Source organism: Melopsittacus undulatus, chromosome 1, assembly GCF_012275295.1.
Source record: "Melopsittacus undulatus isolate bMelUnd1 chromosome 1, bMelUnd1.mat.Z, whole genome shotgun sequence".
NCBI classification, from domain to species: domain Eukaryota; kingdom Metazoa; phylum Chordata; class Aves; order Psittaciformes; family Psittaculidae; genus Melopsittacus; species Melopsittacus undulatus.
Genome location: NC_047527.1, coordinates 109,492,589 through 109,517,151, shown reverse-complemented (window position 1 = coordinate 109,517,151; position 24,563 = coordinate 109,492,589). Strand labels below are relative to the sequence as shown.

Genomic DNA, 24,563 nt, shown 5'->3' with positions numbered 1-24,563 from the left:
CGGGTTTTGTTATACACTGGAAATGGAAGTAAATCTCTTGTTTTTCACAGGATGGGATGTGGAGCCCTTGATTACAGGGAACAAGCCCAGAAAATAGAACTAAAAACAGGTGGGATGTCTGTCAGCCCACATATCATTCCAGATGATTCACACCTGGATGTGTATGAACAGGTAAATTAATCATAAATGTCAAGATGTTGCACTTGCAATAACAGCTCTATAGTTAACTGTCAGTCAGGGCTTCCAGGTGGAGGGTTAGCTAATATGCATTGGAAACCCTGTATGAAAGGAATTGGAAAAGTGCATAAAAGGACTGGTGCCTTTTTGTGTAAGGTTTAAATTGGACCATTACAGTGATTTCATATTTTGGCGTAGGGCGAGTGCTTGATGTGGTTATCCATTTTAAGGCAGTGCTTCACTAGCATCTGTCACCATGTTTCTGAGTGCTGCAAAAAAATGTGGAAGCAGAAGGTAGAGAACAGAATGGTATGGTGTTATACATAGAGAGGGCTATTAACGTGTTTATGTCACTGCTGATGTGATTCAGAAACATGGAATGTTTGCAAGGTCATTAGATCTTAGAATTGGACATAACAGGCCTAGCAGTATTTCTTAAGGGTTGTCTCAGACTTGCTGGGAGTCTGCTGCTGTGGCCTGCTGCTCATGGATCCCAGAGCTGGGTGAGGGGGACTGTTTTGCAGAAAGGTGCATCCCCAGAACAATTTGATTTGTGCCTTATGTGAAAAATAAGAAATTCTGTTTATAACCTGCTCCTTTCTGTTGAGGAGGGGGAAGTGACAAGCTTGCTTTGTGTGAAGAACAATTACATTTAATGTCTGCTCTGATTTTAGTAGCACAGCGTGCCTTAAAGTGGTTTTGTGATGTGTAGCACTAGGTTGGCATCCTTGTATCACTTTAATTTAAAAGTTACTGTGCATTTCACAGGCCATTGCTTTAGTTGTGTTGTGTGAAGGGTTTTTTTTGTGTTTTGTTTTTATTTTTTCCTTAGGGTGTGCTCTTTTCATCCCTGTGCTTGGATAGAAATCTGCCAGACATGATGCATTTATGGAGTGAAATATTTAACAAGTACAGTATATGGGGCTTCATTTGTTTGTGTTTTTGCATCTGTTTTGGGGTTCTCTCTTTCCCTCTTCCCCCAACCATTCTCCTCTTAGAGATCCTACTTTGGGATTTCTTTTTATAGCTATATCTTTAGTGGCTCTCAGTTTCTAAACCTAAGTATTCCATCATTTGCATGACTGTATAGTGGATTAAATGGACAACCAATAGTTTAAAAGCTCTTTGTTGAACTTGGGTGATGGATGATTGAGTATTATAAATTCCATTGGTATGCTTTTGCATGAGATCCAGAGACCGCTTCTACTCTTTTCCAGCCCCCGATTTGAGGAGGAAGAGCATTTCAGAGTGCTGGTAAAGAAGACTGCCCAGGAGCTGTCAAATGGGATTCCAGACTCTGGGCATTTATATGCCTCTATTAGAGCCAGTAAAAACCTTACACCTTCTGGAGAACTGCAAGAAATGTTCAGTGGGATGGATCAGGTAAAGAGAGTGTGCCTTCAGCAAGGCCCAAATCCTCAACTTCGGAATTACAGTGCTTGGTTTTATCATTTCTTCTATTTGGCTTTATCTGAAGTTGTCCTGCCTTCTCTTCTTGCACAGGTGAAGCTAATGAAGAGAATAGCAGAAATGTCTGATATTAAACCAATACTACGCAAGCTACCACGCATTAAGAAGTATTTACTAAATAGTGACAACATTAGGTGAGTTCCAGCTAAAAAAGAAAAGGGACATTTTGGTTAAATAGAGGTCATGGCTTGTGAATGTGGATTTTGTGCTTCATGGAATACTGGGGTTTTGTGAAACAGGTCATCTGTGGGGAGAAATACAGAAGTGTTACTAGTTTAAATTCTCCTTATTTACAAAGTAGTAGCTGTGGCTTATTTCGTTCAATTTTTAACAGGTGTGAGAAACTTAAGGCAAATTTTATGTGTACCTGTTGTACCAAAAGTGTGCAAATGGCCTTTTCTGGGATTTTATGGAAATACTCAAAATTGTCCCCTCCCCCCCACCTTTTTTTTTTTCTTTACACGTGCTCATTGGACAAATGTGGACAGATCATATTGTGACATGAGCATACAGTTTGATTTGGTTTTTTTTTCATTTTATTTTGGGCTTTTTTTCCCTCCCAGAAGGAAAACAGTGACATTCTGGAATCTGCTTCTTGGAAAAAGTATGTGGGCACTTTAAGGTGTTTAATGTCCAATGAATAAGTTACAAAAATAGGTGTTTTTGAAGTGATACAAACTGGAAAGCGTTGTTTCACAAAGCGTGAAATGGTGAATGGAATAATGGAAATACTGTTCAAAATCGTAGTAGGGCTGCCTGTAAAATGAGAATAGAGAGAGCATTAGTTTCTTTGTGAGACATCGGTATTTTGCAAAACTAATGTAGTCCAGCCCTGTGCACAGAAGTGGTTTGACAGCTGCTGATAAACTTCAATTTCAAAGATGTTTTTGGGCAAGCAACAGAAAAGCAATTGGACTGTGACTTTTTTTTTTTGGCACATCAAATACCGGATTATGAATATATTGGGTTTTTTTTTCTGTGGCAGTGGTTATCAGTGAGCACAGATCTAACTTTCTGATGATTTCATAGAAAATGTTTAAAAAAAAGGGGTGTAAATGATAAAGGAGAGCCTGAAAAAACAAAAACGTATTTAAAAACTTTGTGTGTGTTTTTAACAGATGTTCAGTGAATGCAGCACCTCAGCAAATACCAGAAGCAGCTAAAGAAGTAGAGAAATTTATAAAGGGTATAGCTAGAAGTAAAAAGGAAAGAAAACCTGTTCGTCCCCATGTGATTGAGGTAAGACATTACTTCATTTGTGACTAGGACACCAAATACAGTTGACTTGGTGTTGTGTAAAGACACTTATGCAATCAGGCAAAGATGTTTTAACTCGGACAGTATGTCCGTACAAAGATGTCTGAAGAAATTGGCAAGAGCCAGCTCTGTGCTAAGCTGCTGTGTGTTTTGCCACGGGTGCTGTCTTCACCTCCATGAAGTAGACAATAGTAATCCTGTAGTCAAGCCTTACCCTGAGGTCACTGCTTTTGTGTGGGATATGGGAAAAGAAATTCTTCCTTTCTCGGTTGCATAAAACTGCAGTTTCTTTTTTAGCTGAACTTCACTTGAAATGTTGGCCAAAAAGAAGTGGGGCATGACGTGCAGCTCTTCAGTTATGTAGAATTTGTTTTGTTATTTGGGTGTTCAGCACATTTGGCACAAAATGCTAAATTCAACAATGTTGACAAAGGATCTGCTCTGTCAATAGGCAGATCTGTCTTAATGTCTGATGAGGCTGCGTAAGCTCTCAGTTCCCTACCCGTGAGCAAAATGATAGCATGAAACTACCCTGTACTCATTTAATCTTCATGGTGTCTTTTGGTGCCAAATTGCTCTCTAAAGGTAATTTATTTGGCATTTGCTTAGAAGTTAAAATATGAAGAAGTAATTGAGTAGCTTGCTGATGTTTGTGAAGATACAGTCTGATGATAGTTTCAAAGAGCTTTAAGTGGTAGGGGTTGCATTTGTATTATTCTTGGTCTAAATTGTTAAATCGTCTTTTAATATGAGGGCTGGATCTCTTGCAGAAATCATCAGAAGTTACACCTGTGGGAAGGGAAATGCTTACTGGTTTACAGATCACAAGGAAGCTAGTTAATGTAAGTGCATTGTTGGTTGGGGATATTGGCATTACAGGGCTGTTATTGATACTAAGCTGTTATGTCTTAAGTTGTTACAGATTCATTTACTGTTTAGAACCACACCGCTGAAACATAAGGTGTCATTCAGTTCCACCCTCTGAATTGTTTCCTTAAACTAGCCATTGAACTTCTTAATCCCTGTGTCTTTTTGTTGTCTTCTCTTTGGTTCTGATGTGAAGATCTTTTAGCTAACTCCACATCTGTGCCTGCAGGCAAATACTCGCTTGTGCTGTCTCTTGTAGGTGATGCTTAATTTATTTTTTGCCTGGTTTGTTTCAGAACCAGGCTGGTGTGGTGTCATTCATAGTTAGTCTTTTCCTTCCTCTCTTCCCATAATGATTCTGAATGTCAGTGACACCTACCAGAAGAGCATCAGTGACAATAAAGTAAAAAAGAAAATCTGTATTTGGCTACAGGAGATAAAAAGACCTTTGCATACCCTGAGTCCTCCTTTGAGAAGAAGGCAGAGTGCTCAGCCCATGGTTTTGCTTGCTGACCAGTGACAGATACGCTGCTCTGCTTGGCCCAACCAGCCAGAGTTGTGTTAGAGGCTGGGGAACAGGTCTCAAGTTAGGAAAACCTTGGGGGTATTGAAATGGGGTGGTAGTAGCTACTGGAAGTGTATAATGCTCTGCTCATGCTTAAGTACGCACACAAGCTGGTGTATGTGTGAAAGAGGCAAAGAAGTGAGTGCTACAGAGGCCTAGAGACATGAAGAGGACTGCAGGTTTTGATGTGTAAGGAAGAATTGAGTTTATTGCAGGGGACGTTTGAGCAGAAATTCATGCTGCTGCTGCTGTTCATAAGTAGTTTGTATTTTTTTTGTGGGTTTCAGATTCCTAATCTGTTTTCAATATCTAAAATTGAGTAATGTACTGAAATATGATGTGGTGACCATCTACATATGTGGACATGGAAGTGGAGAGTTAGGAAGACTTGTTTCAATCAAAGTAAAGACACAGTAGCCAGTCAAAACTCTTTGGTAATATTAGAAGATCTGCACAACTGAGCAGGGATGGGTAGCTGATGTGTATGGTGTCCACATGCATTAGTTTCCAAGGCAGTTCTGTGTACTGGACTGCTGATGTGGGCACAAGTGAGATGTCACTGGTTGCAGTGTAGGTCAAGTGGCAGCTTTAGCAGCTGTGTGTCTCTGTGTTTGGCAGAATTTTGTAGTTCCAGAAAAGTCTCGAGTTCTCAAATGGATAAATCATCTCACCACTCTGTGACACAAATGCATTTTTCTTTTAGGATCCTACTTTCAAACCATGTCAGATGAAGACCCATTTTGTACTTCCCTTCCCAGTGAACTATGTTGGGGAATGCATTCGTACCGTTCCCTACACAGCTGCAGACTATGCAAGGTAAGAACAGAACCAGCAAGGAGCTTCTGTGTGTGTTTCACAGCACAGAACAAAATGGAGAGTGTTAGGTTGACCACAGAAAATGGAGTGTCAAGAGAAAACACTTTGCAGTGCATTTGTTACAAAATCTTAATGGAGCAACCTTTGTGTGGCCTGGTCCAGAAATGCCCGGTTTTTAGTAAATGTTGAGATTAAATAATGAGGGGATACTGTTCCCTGACTTTGGAATAGAATGCCCTGTCTACTTGGATGCATCTGAGTTGGCAGTCCTACTGCATGTAACAAGGTTTAGGAAGCTGCTCTTGTATTTCGTTAAAGTGAAATGCATGGAAATAGTGAAGGAATGTTCCAAAGCAGTGCTACTCTTAGAACAATGTCACATTATTCAGCTGCTATTAAATATTGAGTGTTGTTATCATTACTGTTGTAGGTTACAAGAAGCAAAACATTGCAAATGGGGATCTTTGTGAAAGCTGAGAGCTGTTGTCCAGTTCATTTAACATCTTTGCTGTTGATGTTTCTCTCATTACAGCCTTCGAATTCTTGCACGATTGATGACAGCAAAATTCTTACATAGAGAAATCAGAGAGAAGGGAGGGGCTTATGGTGGAGGTGCTAAACTTAGTCACAATGGCATATTCACTTTCTACTCCTACAGGTAACAGTGCGTTCATTCTTTCCTGTTCATATCTGAGGGGACCACTGACTGCACTTGCATGGGTCTTATTTTTGACTTGGTGGTAGCTCTCTTTCAAGACCAAGTGCAGTAAAAGGAATGATACAGCAAGAAAATGATTCAGTGCTAATGATGTTAAGATTAATTGCTTAAGGTATATAATGAACCCCTCCTTACTTTCTCTGGTTTGTGTCCTTGGGAAAACTTACCTCTGCTGGTAGCAACTGTTATGTTTCTATACTTAGGTGTTTGCTGTCCCATTACGAGGTTATATAAAACTGAGTTTCACTTGCTGCTTCCTGGGTTGAGGAGGTCCTGAAAAAGGGAATTCAAGACTACTCTAAATTTGAGACAAATTTAGAATAATGTTGGTCCCTAATGACCTGAGCCTGAAAATACACACCTTCCTTTGGTAACTGGCTGGAATCATCAGAGGTTCAGCAGAAAGCATGGCTGGTGATAAGCTTAGAACTGCTTTCTCCTTTTTTTTTTTTCCTCTTTTTTTTGCCACTCTAGAACAGTTACTTTTCATTGGTCTTACCAAAGCCCTTTGGGATGAAATTTGAATTGGAGGTATTGAAGACTAGTTGATCCCCACTAAAAATATGGCTACAGTCCTGGCTTAAATAATTTTCCTATGACAAAGACAGCCTAGCACAGCACTTGGTTGGATTTCTACCTAAAACTTGAGCAGCTTTGCCTCTCTGTGGAGCTTCAGCATGGTAGAACTTGTCCTGGTTAGTATTTCAGTAGCTGTTAACCTGTTGCACCTGTTTTACAGAGAGCAAAAGCAGGTGTGGCAGGAAAAGTAACTTAGAGAAGATAGGGCATATCATAAATATGACTGTTGTTGATATTAGTGGCAGTTATGCTTATGAAGCTGTTGAAACAAAATGATAGCACATGGTAAACAGTGCTTGTTTACCAGCTTTTTTAATGCTAGTTCTTTGCACATTGCCTTGGAACTGAACTTGCTACGTTTGTGTATCAAAAATTTAAAAATGCCTGGTTTATAACATTTGTTTCTTAAAAAAAAACCTTTTCTTGTACATAAGAAATAAGTTTATCATTTGGTTTAATCCCCATCCATGTATGTATGTATGATGTGCAGTAACTATGAATGAAATGAGAACAAATCAGTTTTTAATTTAATTAATTTTAATTTTTTTCCTCTTCTAAGAGACCCAAATTCCTTGTCCACCTTGAAAACATTTGAAAAAGCAGTTGAATGGGCCAAATCTGGAGAATTCACACAGCAAGATATCGATGAAGCGAAGCTAGCAGTGTTTGCTGCTGTAGATGCACCAGTAGCTCCTTCAGATAAAGGTACATTCTCATCAGCCCCCCAGCCCTGTCAATGTTTTGGTTTTATTTAAGGTTAAAGGGAAGAAAATAGTTTGCTAAACTGTATGATAGGGTAGGATTTGTACTTGGCAGATGTAAGACAATTGCAGTTTCAACGATTCAAACAAAGCAGTCAGTTCCCATTGTTTCTTTTCAGAAACACCACATGCGTTCAGGCTCTGTTGAAGTATTTGTATTCATGTGGCTCCTTAATGTCAGGTGAATACAGCTACAGCTGGGTGTAGATTAAGGAAACAACGCAAGGCTTGGAAACAGCATTGAATGCAAGCAAATAAAAGGCAATATTGATTTTTCTGATTTGGAAACACTAAAGGATTATTTTCTTGACACAAGTGCACCTCTTGAAGATTGATGTCACTGACCTTTTGTGCATTCTTTTTGTGAAGGAGCTAAAGCCTAAAAGTCTGTCTGCTGTGGTGGAGGGTGTTACCCTCTTTATGCATCTGTGTACTTCTGTTGGCTTGGTAGTATCTTCTCATCTTTTCAGTTTGCTCACACTGCTTTGCTTTCCTCACTTTTTCCTCCTTCCCTCCCTCCCCTATTCTCAGCTTAATTTCAGTTCAAAACTTGCTGAGTTAGAATACATTAATTTTCTATACATAAAGGAATTGCAAGGTTAAAATTAGCATTATTTAATGTGTACTTGTATTAACACTAACTTATTAAAAAAGAAAACTTAAAATGAACCTGACATTCACTTGATGGAACATGGTTTTTGTCTGGGCAGTTGAAAAAGTAACTACTTTTAGGTGCCTATGGGTGAAATGCATGTGGAATGCTGGCATTTGTGAGAGCAGTGATTTGCAGTCTTTGATGTTTGAATAAGCATCATGACAGAGCTATAGCAAATTTAGGGAAACACAGAAAAGAAGGTTGTTCAGCAGGCCTGGAAACTGTTGCAGAGAAAAATACCTGTGCCCTTCTGCTACTGTTATTTGTGAGGACTTGAACAGCCCTATATAGCCTAGAACCCAGCCCTGCCTGGGGCCAGAGGTGGGGCTAGTAGCCAGATGTCCTCCTAAGCCACTGTTTTTTACCCTACGGTTATTTGCTTCACAGAAAGCTTTGCTGAGATTGTTTTGGAGTTCTCTGTTTGTTCAAGAGCCTATAATATTAATAGTCATAGTAAAATACCATAGGCAAGTATTCCAAAAAAAGCATTTAAAGCATTAGGATGCCGATTTCTGTGTGTAGTACAGACGATCAAATCTTTGTGTCGCACATATAATTGATTGCAAATCTTAGAGGAGCTTGTTACAAGCCACAGTAAAGATACTTCATGAAATACTTAGAAAGTATTGAAACTTTTGAAGAAAGAGAATTTAAGGAATTACTCTGGAGATTTAGGTACACAAAAATACCAAGTGCTTCTAGATTCCTTATGGTATCATTCTGACATGGGACCTACATAAGATCTATGTTTATCTGGGCTGGCAGCTCAGCAATAGGGAAGTTGGAATTAGATGATCTTTAAGGTCCATTCCAACCCAAACTATTCTATGATTCTGTATTTATGTTTTCTGGACCACCCTTACATTCAGATTTTTGACAAATTAAATTGCCAAAATAGAGTATGAATCTTTTTTTCTTTTTTTTTTTCCCTAAATAGGAGAAACTGACTACCCAGTTCTAACCTTTTTGATTTACATTTAGATACTGCTTCAGAACAATGGCCCGATGGAGGGCCTATTCTTCCCTTCTAGAACATGTACTGGTCTTAGTTTCCACTAAGGTGTCACTGAGGTTATTCAGAGCACCAGTGCCGTTCTTGAGTTTGTTTTGTTTATTCCTTAGGAATGGATCATTTCTTATATGGGATTTCGGATGAAAAGAAGCAGTCCCACAGGGAGCAACTTTTTGCTGTCAACAGTGATAACCTGGTTGATGTATCAAACAAGTAAGTCTGCTCAGTTCAGGAAAATGTTGAAAACCAGAACTAAAGCATAATCCAAAGAAGAAAAGCGTTTGTGAAAGTTGTCATAGACTTCTAGGATCTCTTTGCTTGGCCTTTCATACCACTTCCACTATTTGCTTTTACAATATAGAGAGAGATGTTAATTATGCCCTGCTTATGGCATTCTAGCAGATGGAGCTCCCTCCTACATTCTGACTTTGTAGGTGATTGTTTTGCTGCGAAAGGTCCAGAAACTGCCTGGAGAGTTCCCTCGGACATCAGCTCCTGGCTGTATAAGCTGCTGCTTCTGGGCCCATAACATTTTGTGCTTCTTTAGACTTGCAAATTCCACTATGGCAGAATACCAGGGTAAGGAGATAGTTAGGGCTGTGCTTTAGGGGACCATTATATCATAATGACTGGGAAAACAACCCTGTAAATCCAAAAGGTGCTGTGAAGGCAGATGGGTGCTTTTACTGAGGTGGGAGTATTTTTTTACTCTGTGGCAAAGTTAGGGATAACTGAATGCAGCACCTTGTTTGTTTTTTTCTTACAGGTACCTTGCAGCTGGGAAGAGCACTCGTGGTCAAGCTGTGCTTGGCCCAGAGAATTCAGATATCACCAAAGATCCCTCCTGGGTCAAACGATGAATTGCGGATGAACATCCAAGCTAGTAACAAGCCAGTCTCTGCGACTGTCTCATTAGGCTTTTCAGTAACTGTTAACAGCGCTATGGTCCAACCTGAACACTCACTGCTGCTTTTAACAGTGGCCAAAAAACCAGTTAGAAACTGTCCTTCTTGAAATAAGTATGTGAAAAATGTTCTAACCATCCAGTGTTTGAGAGCAAGTATTGTACATGCTGTATGGCAATGACAGACCTTAATGTTTTATTGAAGACTCACTCTCCCAGTTGCATATGAATACTATATAAATTAAATATTTTTGTACATGTAAACCTCTAGAGCTCTAAATGGTGTTTGTTTGAAATCATGCTTGCTGTTGGATATATAAAGAATTATGTCTCTCATACTGACAGATTTTATTCTTTGGTGTGATAATTCCAGCTTCCTTTGCATAAACCACCTACAGCCAGGCACCCTGTACGTGACAGTACATTCCACCTTGCATCACACTGAGAGTGTAGTGAATGGCAGGGTAGTGGGCACATCACGAATGAATTAGTGTATTTTAAGTTCTGTTTATCTTGCCAATTTGGACAGCATTTTGATATGACACTGTCTAGTGCTTAAATTTTGTGAAAGTCTAGTTAACAGATAAGCTTGTTACAGATGCTTAACAGATACAAATGCTTGTTACAAATACTTGCTTTGTTACAAATGCTTAACAGATAAGCATTTCTGTTGTTTTTCATCAGTGTGTTTTTTTTAATAGTCTTGTAAAAGCTGAGAGGAAGAAATCATGAAACAAAGACCACAGTTACACCCTCATGGATCTCATATTTTTAAAGCTTGCTTCCCACCACTGCTTCCCCTTAAAAAAAGTTTTAAGCCTATATAAGAAGAAACGATTCTGAGTTCCAAGTCCAATTCTGAAGCAACACAACCAGCATTTGGTATTGTGACTGCTTCCTGCATCAATAGGGCAGGTGCTTTTTAATGTCACTGGAGCACATAGTGGATACTTCATGAAGCATTATTCCCCCAGCTGTCTAAAAGCAAGTGAATACAATTCCTGACACATCGCTCATGATGTTTGCAGCAGAATTTTATTTCACTTCAGATACATTAAGCACATCCTGTAACTCAACACAAAGCTAGCCATCTACACCTATTTTTGGGTGTAAGTACTCTGAATCAAAGTGCAGGAGATGAGTAACTTACAGAGTGCATAGAACGGTGCTGCACTTGCTTTTAAAGGGTAGTATCAGTAACTGGTGCTTATCCATTAGATGTTAGGGTTTGTTTCAAACGTAACACAAATACAGGACGAAATCTCTGTGTGACATCTGAACATCTCATTTCACATAAAGTGCTGGTACAATAATTTAAATGTTACAAAACAAAGCTGTAATGATTCTAAAGCATTGTTACTCACAATGTGCATCTATTACAATAATCTAGAAGTGATGCCTTTAGATAGCTCCGGTTTCTGCCTCCTTTGGGCTGTGCATAGCAACATGCTCCAGCTGGCCTGAGTCTGAGACATCATAACTAGTCTTGTACTTGGCCAGGATTTTCATCAGTGGTCGCAGCTTCAGCCACCATTGCTCCTTGGGAATCCTGTGTCTGTGTGAGAGGTGTGATGGGGAAAAAACATCAGGTGATCTACTTAGTGGCCAAGACAAACACACTGGACAATACGAACAGTAATGACATTCCTTATAAACAGGATCTGATATATTTATTGTCCCAAAATGGAGAGAAATAAGGTCAGAATACTGAAGGAATGAAGAGATTTTACTGGAAGATGTCCTATATAGGTAAGCGTAATACCAAATTTGGCACAAAAATGCTGCCCCACTAAAGGGTACCAGAAGTAATTCTAGGCATTAGAATTTATGAGAGAGTTTTAGTAAAGAATTGTAAGAAAGTTACTTAAAAGAACAGAGGAATCCCAGAGTTCATAACAAGAAACTTCCAAGTATAAAGAGGATGAAAAGAAAGCACAATGAGAGGAGTCATTAGAAAAGACAAGTGAACAATCAAAGTGAATTGCTGGCTGAATGTAGGCCACAGACAAAAGTGGAGTGAAAGGGCCAGCAAATGCTGTGTGTCAGCAGTGTGGAAAAGTTGTTGGTTTGATGTGGTGAAAGGAAGCCTGTGCAGAGATGTTTAAAATGGAAGTAGCGTATACATACACAAAGTCTGTTTCAGTCTTAAGCTCAGCCACAGGTTGGAAAACGAGGTTGCGTCTACGCATTCCCAGCAAACAGACTGAGTCATCAGTGTTGGCAAATACTTTTCCTAAAAAGAATGAAATAATTCAGGATCTTTCCTACTCACTTGTAAGGTCAAATGCTATGCCATTTTTTCTGCAATTAATCTGAATAGGAAGCTTAACAGTAGCTTAATTCCAATGACTGAACATTTAATGCAGTGATAAAATATCAATTAGTACTTTAATGGGGTTAGGAGATCTTCATTTTTTTTTAGTTTAGCTTTGGTGATTAGCAATGAAAATTGTGTGACTAAGCAATAATAAGACTGAATTTTAACATTCAGTTTTAAATTAGATTTTAGTAAACAGTGATTCACGAAAATGTCCAAAGAAGACATATTACCTTTTTCTGTCTCCCATGTAGCCACCATGAAACAAAAAGGAAGAACAGATGTAACTATATAACCACCAACTCCTTCATGCAATGAAAACTGCAATCATACTAGCATTTTCTTAAAGAAAGACAAGAAAACAGCTCTCTGAATTACTGAATTCACTTGAGGAAGCACAGTAAGCCACTACTGAACAATAAAAACATAATCAAGAGGGAAGAAGTATGTTGACTAATAAACTAATACACATTCATATGTTTGCAAAGTAGTAGTCTTACATACTGATATCAAAGACAGTAAAAGAGAGAGCATCAAATATTCTTCACCTTTCCGGTAGGTTTCTTTCAGTTTTTTGGAGATCCACTGCATAGCTTTTGCAGATATTTTTGTCCCAAAGTTTCTATCAAATGGAGAAGGCGCCCCACCCTGTGTGAAAATTGAGTGCAGGTTAGTTTAGTTATTGAACCAGTCTTGGTTTGATTTGTATTTTTTTGGCTGCTTTCACTCCAAGCATTACAGCAGCCTTTATAGTGTTCTGGGAACAGAAGTGGTTGTTTTCAGCTTCGGGGTTGGTTTGTTATACAAAGTCTGATTTTGTTCATTCCCAATGCAGCAGATGGGACTGAAATCATGTGAAGTAGTTACAAATAGATCTAAACAGATTGCTTGACTAATACTCGTCTTGACCTTCAAAACAAACCTCGCTAAATTTTATGCAGAGTGCCAACCTCAGCATTGAATCATCTAAAAATACGAGTAAGGGGAATTACATATAACTTGAAATGACTTAAAATGAAACTGTTGTTTCACTACTAGTACTTAAGACATTTGGCTCTACATGTTATTTTTCACTCTACATTAGTCTTAATGATTAGTGTAGCCAAATTAGAAGCTTACTATTTGCCCACTGTCAAGCAGTATGGTGAGACAGAGGTACAAGGAGTACCTTCCTATTGTCTGTTCTACAAGAACAATCCATCTGCAAGTATTTTCTTTCAACCTAATGCCTTTTTTCCTAGAAGTTTAAGAAGAAATTACTAACAAATACTTACAAGTTACCTACAAAAATCCACACTTTTTTCTCCTTTAATCCTGAGTCAGACTTACTTGAAATGCTTGAACAGTGTATGCTCTTTGTTCATACACGTCTGTAATTTAAAGGTAATTTTTTACCTGCTGCATGTGGCCCAATACATTTTTTCGACAGTCAAACACTCCTTTTCCTTCTTCAGAATACAGCTGATAAATGAAGTCAGTTGTGTAGTTCTCATTGCAGTTCTCATTTCTGTAACAGTTAAGGCCAGATACAGTTAACAAATTTACTAGCAAGTAGTGGATGTCTTTACAGCTACTGAATGACAGATGTCTTCCTGTTTTCTGGATACCAGTAATCATGGCTTGGATATTTTCATCTAGTGACATATGTTCATTTCCATGTAACATGCTCCTGATTTTGAAATCTGCATTACTTTTACTAAGTTGTAATGGCAGTAATTGACATCACTTGGAATCCATCACTGAATTAAGGTAGTGAAAAATAATAATTTTAGGTCTGACAAGTTCATTATGCAGAGAGAAAAAATGCATTAAAGTGAAAAGTCATCAGTATCCAATGTCATCATTTTGCCCTTGATAGAAGCATGAATAATGAATAGTAACTTAAGGTTATTCCTTAACGATACCGGAAACATAGGGTATTTTTTCAACCTAACCATACAATTAATAGAACATGAACAAATACAATGATATCCCCATACCACTTACAGTGGTATTCCTCTTTTAGCCCTTTGCTGTTTAGCAGACTGAAATGCTCAAGAGAGAAGCTACAGTCTGATTCAGGCTGCCTAAGGTGTAATTTTAAACATACTCATCAACATGTTTTGATTTTTGAAAGCTATTTTATTCTGTGGCTACTTCCTAAAACCCACACGATTTTTATAGTGAAGGCCATACTACATGGGTACACATGTATGCTAGTTTTTACATTATCTTTAGTAAGAAAGTATCTAGTATAAATGACAAAGCCAATGAGAAAACACGATAAAATGTTAAGATTATAAGCAAATATATTTACATAGAAAGAAGAAAGTTTTGGACTTCAGTTTCCAAACAGCTCCCAGAATTACCTTCTGCAGCAACAGCTTTACTAAAATCTCATGCTAAAGAAATAATCAAGGAATACAGACTCAGACTGTGTTTGCAAGTGGACCAGCAGCCTACCTGGCTGGAAGTGTTCTGCATCACTGATGATTTTCATCACTATGAAAACTACTTTTACTTACCTCAGCACTAGACCACGTTGAATACTAGTTTTCATTTTTTCCGTCAAGTGTTCCACATTAGCCTAGAAACAACAGTAGAATTTTTGATAAGCCATACAGAATGATAAAATTACTTTAATGAGCCTACATCTCCTGAGAGCCTCTGTAAAGAATTCCACATCAAGTATTTCGTTCAAATAGTCAATATGTTTTTGGAGACCCAGGATAATCTACTGTGTATGGCTATTCATCTTGGGTTAAAACTAACTTCTACATCACGACTAAATGATGTGAATCACAACACAAAGTTGGTTTTGTATGCTATACTGGTACAATGCTGAGCTGAGTAACCTCAACATAAATAAAAATACAGAAACTGCCAAAAAAAATCACAGCTTGCCCTTACTCCCAGTCCTTGTAAAAGTTACTGGATCGTGACATACTTCTATGCTGGTACTCCCCTATGATATCAAGAGTACACGTCACTGAGAAAAGTGTGGGAAGGAATTAGGATTCATTTCACATCTCTTTTCATTACAGGAAATTTCACATTTCTCTTTCTTTTAGGAAATTTTTACCTTTTTAGCTTTGCATTTGCTGATGACCACAGGTAGTTCTGTATCTGTTTACACCCTAATATGTAATCCTCAAAGCCTTAAAGATCTTTATTTTATTAACCCCCTTCAGACATGCTTTGAATGGTTGTGTTATCAAAGTCAGTACCTAATACACCTTATATACTGCTCAGTTCCTGACCTGAAAAGCCTTCAACGAATAGCCACAGTGAACTGAGGCAATATCGCAGTATTCTTCCTCTCCTCCATTTGCTTTTTATGGGTTTGTTTTTTCTTTAAAAAACCTGCCCAAGTCTCTTCATTTATATGTAAATTGGATTTTCATCAGAACAAAAATGAAACAGCCTAGTAATACGGCTAATACAATGATTTTGTCATTTAACTGAACCTGAAGCCAAGGGTAAGTGGGTACATGTTCTTGTACATAATATGGCATAAGAACTGGTGCTATATCAAAGTGCTAACAAGCACAGCTTTTAAATACAATCTAAACTTACTTTTGTTACATGAGCTATCTACTTCAAATACACACATTATGCTATATAACAACTTTAGGTTCTACATAAAAATGAGAAAATATCTCTAATGCTGTATACCTGGAGTTCTCGAATATCAAACTGTTCTTCAAAGATATATGCAGCATCAGCTCCTGCCGCAAGGGCCCCCATATTAGCCAGATAACCACAGTAACCACCCATGGTCTCAATGATGAATACACGACGCTTGGTACCACTGGCTGACTGCTTGATGCGATCACACGTCTAGGCAAAGACAAGCTACTGTAAGTTTAAATAAAAAAAACTGAATTTTTATGGTTTTAATTTTCATGCAACTTTCCATCACTTACTGGTAAAAGAATCTAAAGCATTTATAAAAATATTTTTAAAATACCATACCCCATTAAACTATAACAATTACCAAATAAATAATTACCTTATAAATCATACACGGAACAGTCAAAGTAAAATGCTTTGCTACTATCAACTCTTATTTTTTTGCTTCCTGGAAATACTAAACCAGGAATTAACTTTGGTTTGTGTGTGGAATTAAGAGTTGTGATAGTCTTCTAACACAGATACAAATAGATAAAATGGAGCTTTTAAATCAATTCTGGTATGATTTATCTTCTTTACCTTATTCGTTACTGAAGAGTTTATTTTCTCTTAGTATTGATTTTAAAACTCACTGAAATTCCAACCATACTTGAGGTACAATTTCATAAACTAAAGATCTGAGCACATATTGTCCTATTGTTTCCTTTGCAATAATGATATCCACATAAATACCATTCTTTCAAGCACTAATGGCACATTTTTAAATACTTTATTTTTTTATTTGTAGATACAAACATACTATAAAAAGACTGCAAACTCCACTTGCATCTGACTGTGATCACCAAAAAGAATGTTCTCTACAAAGAGTCTGTTGCTTACATGCCACCAATTAACACCAATACTTATTAGAGCTAAGAGACTTAGAAAATAACAGAGAAAATCTCCAGTGTGGCAGGGCATAGGAAACTAAGAAAAACACAAAAACCTAGGAACTAGATTGCTATGCATCTCCAGGTTTTCATAATAACCAAAAAGCTACCTGACCAACTCACTTCTTGGAATGAATTTTTCTACCATTCAAAGTTAAAGTAATCAGATAACTTATCTTCCTTTCACAAAGCAAATAAGAGAAACAAAATAGACTCCCCTTTTTGTCTTAAAAATAGATAAATAGGTTATACCACACTTGGTGACAAAAAAGAATAGTGTGAAACTGATGTACTGTCCCTAAACCAGTCCTGCTTAGTAAAAACAAGAAATAAAACAAGAAATACCTGTGAAGTCCATTATCTTGAAACCTGCATTATGATAGTTAAAAAATCCCCATGCTTTACTGATTTTCTGAGTAACTGCTGATGCTGTAATTGTTTGACCATTTCTGTTTCACGGATACTTACACCAGAACCTTCAATTCAGCTAACTGAAAATAATACTTCAAGTTGAAATTAAGATCATGCACAATACAGCTTTTAAAATATATCTAACAAACTACAGAATAATGAATTGATAGGAAAATGTAAAATAATAGAAAACTAGAACTTCTAACGTAGAAACATTTAATGCATGGAAGGACTAAAATCAATGTATGTATTTATTTGGGTCCAGCTACCAAAAGATACATGTAATTTCATTTATGCATATTTATATATTTGCATATGTGCATGTTATGCATATACATATATACACAAATATATACATATACATTTTGAAAATGTCAGTTTCTTTTACTTGGAGTTTACAATGACCTCAAGCACTTCACTTTCCCCTTCCAGATGTGGCTTCATAGGAATTATTGTAGAATACTGGCTTCTGGCATATGGTAAACAGTAATAAATTTATTGAAATCCACTACTTTTAATAGTGGCAGGTGCAACACTGAACCAATTTTAACTCATTTTTTAAACTAACTCCTTGGAACTGGATGGATACAATGTGTTTAGCCTATATTATAAAAAAAAAATAGCTTTAGACACTGAAGAAATAAATGCACATGCATCTCCCTCATTTTGAGAGACCAGAACTATTTGTAAACTCCAAGCTTTCTAAAAAAGCTTGGCAGCTGCTGGTAGTAAAATAAAATTTTCTGCCTTTTGAGAAGCTCCAAGTTCTAAGCAAGGATATAAGTAATTAGTTGTGTTGGGACAACCTACTTTAGATTCATTGAGGAGGATTTCTATCCATGGCTATACAAGATACATAGTAGAAACTTTCTACTATTCTTACTTTCTCAGAATGACTGTGATGAAAACACCAAAATACAAAAATGGCACATATTGATTTTAAAGAATCACTAATTCATACTGAACTCCACAGGCAGCAAAGGCCAAAGCTCAAGTGCCTGATGCAGATTTCTGAAGTTTGAACATAAAGGCACAGTGAATCTTTGGAGGACTCTTTGGAATTCCAATGCTTCTGAGCTTTCACAGGAACTGATACAGCTTCATGAAAAAAATGTGATATACAAAACTTCACCAACTGAACAGTGTGGTATTGTTAGCATAAACGTTCTAACCATAGTGAAATACAATAGATACCATTTTTTATTTTAGTTTTACTGACAGCATTACTGAAAGATGTACAAATTGCAATTAAAATAATACAACCAGTGAAGTAAGAGGAAGCAGCAATATATTTTCCCATTATGTCTTCATGCTTTCTCTTTTATAGGCAGATCACTATTAGAAGTGGTATCAGTCACAATTAACTGACTTAACCTACTTCTATAAATGTCAGCCTGAGGGGGGAGCAGCTAATAGAGTGGTGAAAGTAACTGGGTCCTGCCTATAAATGTACTGCCACAGCTCACCCACACTACACCATAAGTCATCCTCACCCCAGGGAAGACTAGGACAGAAAGTAATCCACCACAGCTCTTTCAATTATTTCCTGGGCCACCTTCATTCCATATAAATAAATAACACAGTATCAGAGCAGGAACACAAACCTGCATTTCTCAAATCCCTGGACTTCTAACTTTCTTGGTCAACTACTTCAAAGTTAGTTAGACAGACAGATGCTGTTCAGAAGCCTGGAGCTGTTCAGCAGTTTATTCTCTTGTCTGCATTATACCTCAACTCGGTTCTCTTTCCAGTGGCTCCAGCAGACTCAATAGGATAGTGAAGAAAAGGAGTTCATACAGCAGTTTCACCCAAGGGAAAAAGCTGTGGCAGACTAAAACTAGAAAACTGATTTTTCTGACTGAAATGGAAAACTCATTCATAGCAAGCTCTGGCCTTACACTGTTCAGTTACAGTGACATCAGTGACAGCCTTAACTGCTTATACTATGCATGCATTTACATACACTTAATACATGTTAAGCCTAATGCAGTCTATGGGATTATTCACGTGCTTAGTGTTAACCATGTACTTAAAATGCTTTACTCCACCAGACTAACTGGAATGTGGCATTTATTTACCAAAAATGTCCTTTGTTCTTTCACCTGAATAATGCTGAGGAGATACATAAAATAAAAACCAAATCAAAGCAAGTAAACTATTTTATTCTCAGTAAATCAAATGCCCTAAGCACTAATGCAGCAATCCTGGATACCAAAACAGACTTCCCAGAAGTCAAACATACAACATAATGAATTTATGAGGATAATCTTTAATTAGCTTTCAAAAATTTAACTATAAACTGTAAGGAAAGCCCCAGTAACTGAATTATTTTAGAAAACTAGACATTTCAAGGTGGTTACGTATCCTCATATTACGCATTTTATTGTCTTTTAAAACTTTTTTAATTGACCTTTAAAAAGATATGCAGTCTTACCTCCACAATAGCATTCAAGGAAGTGTCAGCACCAATGCTAAAGTCTGTGCCTGGCACATTGTTGCTAATAGTAGCAGGCAACACACAGATAGGTACGCAAAACTCCTCAAAGCGGGAACGTGCCTCATGTAGCTGCAGACAACTTTCATAGGCCTGAAGCAGTGGTACAAGTGTGAGTGATACATTCCTTGTCTTTGGATTGCTCTGCTAATGACTCCTTGTATGTGATGGTACATTTGGCTGTCCATTGGCCCAAGTAAATACAATTGGTAAGATTATTTGGGGGTGGATATCCTGTACGTACCACAACAGTGCACTGGGGTTGCATTGGCACAATGCTCTTTGAAGAAATGCAGAAGATTAGTGCAAGCTAACACAGAGTGAATGTGAAGTGTGCACAGCATAGACATCTGAAGCAGTTGGGCAGAAAAGGGCAGCATAAAGGTAGACTGGAAATCATCCCACAAGAAACCACTTAAAGAAACAAAGCCTGATACGTGTTAAGGAGATTAGAAAGTTGACTAGTAAAACACCTACAGTTTGAAGTAAATGCTTAAAGAAAGCTGCTTTTTAAATAAACTATGTTATCCTACAAAGTCAAGATACACATCTATTTCTTCTAAGAAAAAGGAAATGAAATTTTGCCTGTGCCTTCCAGGATTCTGTTAACATCAAATACCTGCCTCTAGGCACACAGACTGAACATTGGCCCAGAAAAATGAAGGAACGGGCACATGGATAAGTTAATAAAGTTTTTGAGTATAGTTCAAGGATTCTTTCAAAAGCACAGCTGTAGGTCCTTGGAAAGATTCCAAACACTCAAAATAAATCATCATGGGATAAGGATTAAGTGTTCTTAATAGACATCAAAATAATACTTAAAGGCTGAGATTCTGCAGCTGTTCTAAGTCAGTAAATATATTTTTAAGTTACATTATTCCAATTCTTTCCAATGTAAGCTAATCAGCATCTCTCACGATGTGTGGCAATTTTTTAAACTGCCTAGGTAATGACTCTCCACAAGAAAGCCTGATTACACAGTATGTTACATTTTTCTTTACCTCTTTCTCCCAGAAAGGACTGATGTTCACATCTTTTCAATTTCTCAAATCAGTTCAGAGAATCAAACTATTGCAGAAAAAGGTTAGATGGCTATCAAGCCGTCTCCACAAATATCTATTCAGTGCCTGATTTAAGCAATAACTTAGGAGAAAATTATGGGGAAAAATTCACCTGTGAGAGTTCTGTTCTCTAGGTTTTTGCTGTAGCTCAAGCAGACCCTGTTCAGTGAGGGACAAGACATATATGGCAGTAGGTGCATAACTGCAAACTGACTTCCTAAAGTGTATCTTTACTCATGTATTTCAAAGTGCAACCTACAGTTTAAGGTCAGTGATAGAATTCATTTTCAGAAGCCCAAACACAGTCTAGAACACTGCACTTTCAGACCTGTAGCTCTGAGAAGCACTATAGTCAGAAGAGCCACAGATGGATTTTTCTTTTTCGAGTGGATGAGGCTTCATTGAGAAAATTTCAGTAACTGCCCAGCTCAACTTAGCTCAGGCTGCTCTGAATTTTTACTTCTACTAAAAAATAAAGATATATAATGTGTCACAGCGGTCTGGTAAAACCACAAGGTTTCCTGGAGATCTGCAAAACATTAGTTTCCCTAAAAAGTTTTATATTGAGACTTTTTGGGAAACCAAGCTGAAGAGAGGTTTAGAGCAATAACTAACATAATTGGTTAGTCTGCATTTATAATATCTTAAAATGCAGTTATGATATGTTTTACTTGCATTAAATATTGCCATTTTATTTGATGCAAGTGATTTCAGCAAACATATCAAAAGACTGTACCTTCACCAAGCATGAGCATTAGATGATTATAATGCAACATCTTCACATCACTGCAGCAAAATATGATAATACTTTCAATAAAGGGTCAGAATAATTATAAAGGCTAAACAGTTAATGGGAGGTTTTAATAACTGCTTTACAACTATTTTTTTTCTTAAGTACTACAGTAAGATTATAGAGGGATGTTTATTATGTCAATAAAATGTTTTAACCACTTCACACCCTTTTATTGTATGTGTTATTAAAAAGGTATTGTCATAACTAAGGATGCTTTTAAAAAAATACACATAATCAAGCAAAGACTGTGGTTTGTTGACTTCATGTTGGTATCAATGCAAATAGCCACTGAAAGGGATGGATTTACTGCCCTAGCTCCACAGCAGCTGTTGCTAGGACTGAAGTGGATGGGTGAAAATTTAACCGGTTAGCTACCTTAGCCAGAGTGATTTTCAGCTTCCTAGCTGAGATTAATGTGAAGCCATAAATGCTAGTACCAGCACTGGGAGCATACAAGAGTGTTTTCCAAGGGAAACGCATGGAGTCAGATGGCACTAAGGCAATCTGACTGTAGCTGTCTTCACTCCTCAGTGGCTGTTTGCTATTCTTTTTCTTACAAAACCAACTGACCAACCTGTACCCCCTTCTCTTTGATGAAAGGAGAAGACAGATTGTCAAAGAAACACATTAGTGAATTTTAACCTCTTCTTCAGGCTAATTTTTATTTTTTAATATCTCCCATTTACTTCTAAATCTCCTTAATCAAATACATATTCTTCCATACCTTGTTCTGTTTTTTTTTCTTTTTCCATCAGTTAACACTAAGTCCATCAGCAGGCTTTGGAAAGGATGAAAACTTAACTTGAAACCAATATCTTTCCACATTCCATACCTGAAAGAGTCTAACTTTTTATTCATTCTGCTTAATTATGGAGTAGGTGTCTGCTTTTTGGTTTTACCTGCAAAATGTATTGCTAATGCCTCTTTCTGAACAAGTAATCTATTTAATTTAAAAACAAAATTTCTATCCTTCATGGTTACATAGGAAAAAAACTAACACTTGTTTGTTGTCACATTCCAGAGGTCCCCTATCTGAGATAATATTCTACTAATTTCATGAACAACATGGAGTTGAGAACATAGGTATTTTTATTATGGTACTTATTTTACTGATTCTTCCTTTTCAACAGAAATCTCAAAGCTCACGTTCTTATCCTTCAGTTCTGAACAACTTAATGTGTATATCTAGATATACAAGCCTTATGCATACCCTTTCCAGGTACAGAAACATTCAGCTTTCTCCAGGTATTTTAAATTGGAGTTTTCATTGACAATTGTTCTCAATAACATTCTGAAAAGTCAAAAATACAGCGTTATCATAAATTTAGAACACTATTCAAAAGACAGACCAAATTCTACTATTCTACTGCTTAAAAGCTTACATTTTAAAGCAAAAATGGAAAAAAAAATGAACATTTCAAGAGATTCACAAATATGTTATAGAGTCTAAATTCTAATTACTAAGAAATGTTCCTTCCACTATCTACGAATTAGGGAAAAGAACACTCCTATCTAATCTCTCATTTGGAAGTTATGCATCTCTTGGTCTGTTTTTTATTGTTTTGTTTTGTTTTTGGTTTTTTTATTTAATGCAGATGCAGCATCTTAACACATTTTATCTGCAAATGTCTCGAGGTACCATTTACAGAGTTCACAAGTTTCAATCAACCTAACACTGACAACTGTCTAGTAATGCCTAACATTAAGAAGGGCTCATTACCCAGCAGAAATGTACTTACCTTACTAAAAGTTGCCAACAATACAGAAGAACAATACCACAGAAAAACTAAGTGTGATGACATTTGGTGTTCATAAGAGGTATTAATCTGAGAGTGTTGGAAACTATGATGCATTTATTGACCTAACAGAAGCAATAGGAAGAAAAATGCTATAAATTAAATAACAGATACTTATGTTCCATCTGCTACTTTAATTTATCACTAGCATTGTAGGACTTATACTGAGTCTACTAGTCACATTTAATAGGGTCATCATCACTACTGAACCTGATCTGAAAATGTGACACGGGAATGAAAGGATGTATTTTCATTATCAGTTTTAGTGAATCACGTTCAATCAATCAGAGCAGAAAAGTGAAAAGATACCAAGCAGAAATGTTTCCCCAACACAAGACTGTTCCTTCCCCACAAAAAAAATAATTTAATTTTCCATTGGATTGAATCTAAATCTGGCAAAGCCATTACACTTCTCACTTATTTTAGAGAAGAATCTAGAGAAAATAAAATGCAAAACCAAGAGAGAAGCTATTAGTAATAATAAAAAAAGAAATAAAATAAAAATAATGTAATTCTGAGTTTTCAACTACTGCATTGAAAATCTGGAGAAAATGACTTTTCATTATGCAATGAACGCAAATGATACTTAGAAACCTAAACATAAAGCAAAACACAGCAGCAAAAAGAGAGACTGGCTGACTATGAAACATCCTCTCTACATGAAATAACCTATAAAAGGAAGTCAGTTAGGTAAACAAAGCTTATAAAGAAAAGAAAAGAAGAAAAGTAGGTGTTATGCACAATCATTTTACTCACCTTAATTTGTGATCATTTTAGAGAGATATTTTTATTTACCAGAACTGGAAACAATATCACCATTTATAACCTAAGTTGTCTATAAGCAATGTGTTCAAGGTAAATTTGAGTTAGTTTAGCTATTGTCTTGTTCAAGGCAATAGTTAAAGAAACTGAGATTTCCTAACTGAAGGGTTTATTTTGCTAAAGATAAAAATATTTATGTTGGCCCATTACAAAAAACAAACAACAAAACAGGTGAAAATTATGTTAGTGCTTTTGAAGTTAACCGCATTTGAGGATCAATCAATTTTATGAAAACAATATTGTAATTTTCAAAATCAACTTGAAAGTCTTTTGCTGTTTTACATAAGCACTCTGCGCGTGATTTTTCACTTTTTAAAATGTAGCTCACTCTGTACAATCAGTGAAAAGTTCTACATTCTGGCTCCAACATGACTGAAAACAAAAATTAGAAAGTGAAACTTGTAATATAATATAGTAATTCACTGTAATTCACTAAGATATGAGATAATTCTATTTTGTTTTTGGAAGTGAAACTGTAAATTAAATTTTGAAGATGAATGCTGTATTAGTTCTTTGCTGTGTTTTAAATAAACTATGGGCACTCTAC

General features: G+C 36.8%; 2 protein-coding genes across 7 annotated transcripts in view; one reads left to right on the top strand and one right to left on the bottom strand.

The window, feature by feature from the left end:
- PITRM1 (pitrilysin metallopeptidase 1) overlaps positions 1–10,125 on the top strand; it is a 29,472-nt gene extending 19,347 nt beyond the window's left edge. Inside the window, exons 17-27 of the mRNA XM_005153025.3 lie at positions 51–171; positions 1,010–1,086; positions 1,395–1,560; positions 1,681–1,781; positions 2,766–2,886; positions 3,675–3,746; positions 5,040–5,152; positions 5,685–5,810; positions 7,009–7,154; positions 8,988–9,090; positions 9,644–10,125. Coding sequence (XP_005153082.2) covers positions 51–171; positions 1,010–1,086; positions 1,395–1,560; positions 1,681–1,781; positions 2,766–2,886; positions 3,675–3,746; positions 5,040–5,152; positions 5,685–5,810; positions 7,009–7,154; positions 8,988–9,090; positions 9,644–9,737 — 1,240 coding nt within the window. The 3' untranslated portion in view covers positions 9,738–10,125. The remainder of the gene's footprint in view (positions 1–50; positions 172–1,009; positions 1,087–1,394; positions 1,561–1,680; positions 1,782–2,765; positions 2,887–3,674; positions 3,747–5,039; positions 5,153–5,684; positions 5,811–7,008; positions 7,155–8,987; positions 9,091–9,643) is intronic.
- Positions 10,126–10,794: 669 nt separating this feature from the next.
- Positions 10,795–24,563, bottom strand: part of PFKP (phosphofructokinase, platelet) — a 44,998-nt gene continuing 31,229 nt past the window's right edge. For 3 of the 6 annotated variants that reach the window (XM_034074557.1, XM_034074562.1, XM_005153023.3), the window contains 7 exons: positions 15,753–15,917; positions 14,603–14,664; positions 13,494–13,605; positions 12,647–12,746; positions 12,332–12,337; positions 11,909–12,014; positions 10,795–11,336 (listed from right to left, as the gene is read on the bottom strand). In XM_034074557.1, coding sequence (XP_033930448.1) covers positions 11,183–11,336; positions 11,909–12,014; positions 12,332–12,337; positions 12,647–12,746; positions 13,494–13,605; positions 14,603–14,664; positions 15,753–15,917 — 705 coding nt within the window. In that variant the 3' untranslated portion in view covers positions 10,795–11,182. Of the gene's footprint in view, positions 11,337–11,908; positions 12,015–12,331; positions 12,338–12,646; positions 12,747–13,493; positions 13,606–14,602; positions 14,665–15,752; positions 15,918–19,484; positions 19,638–24,563 lie in introns of all 6 variants that reach the window. The other 3 variants (XM_031052365.2, XM_031052366.2, XM_005153024.3) reach the window with 3 other exon arrangements.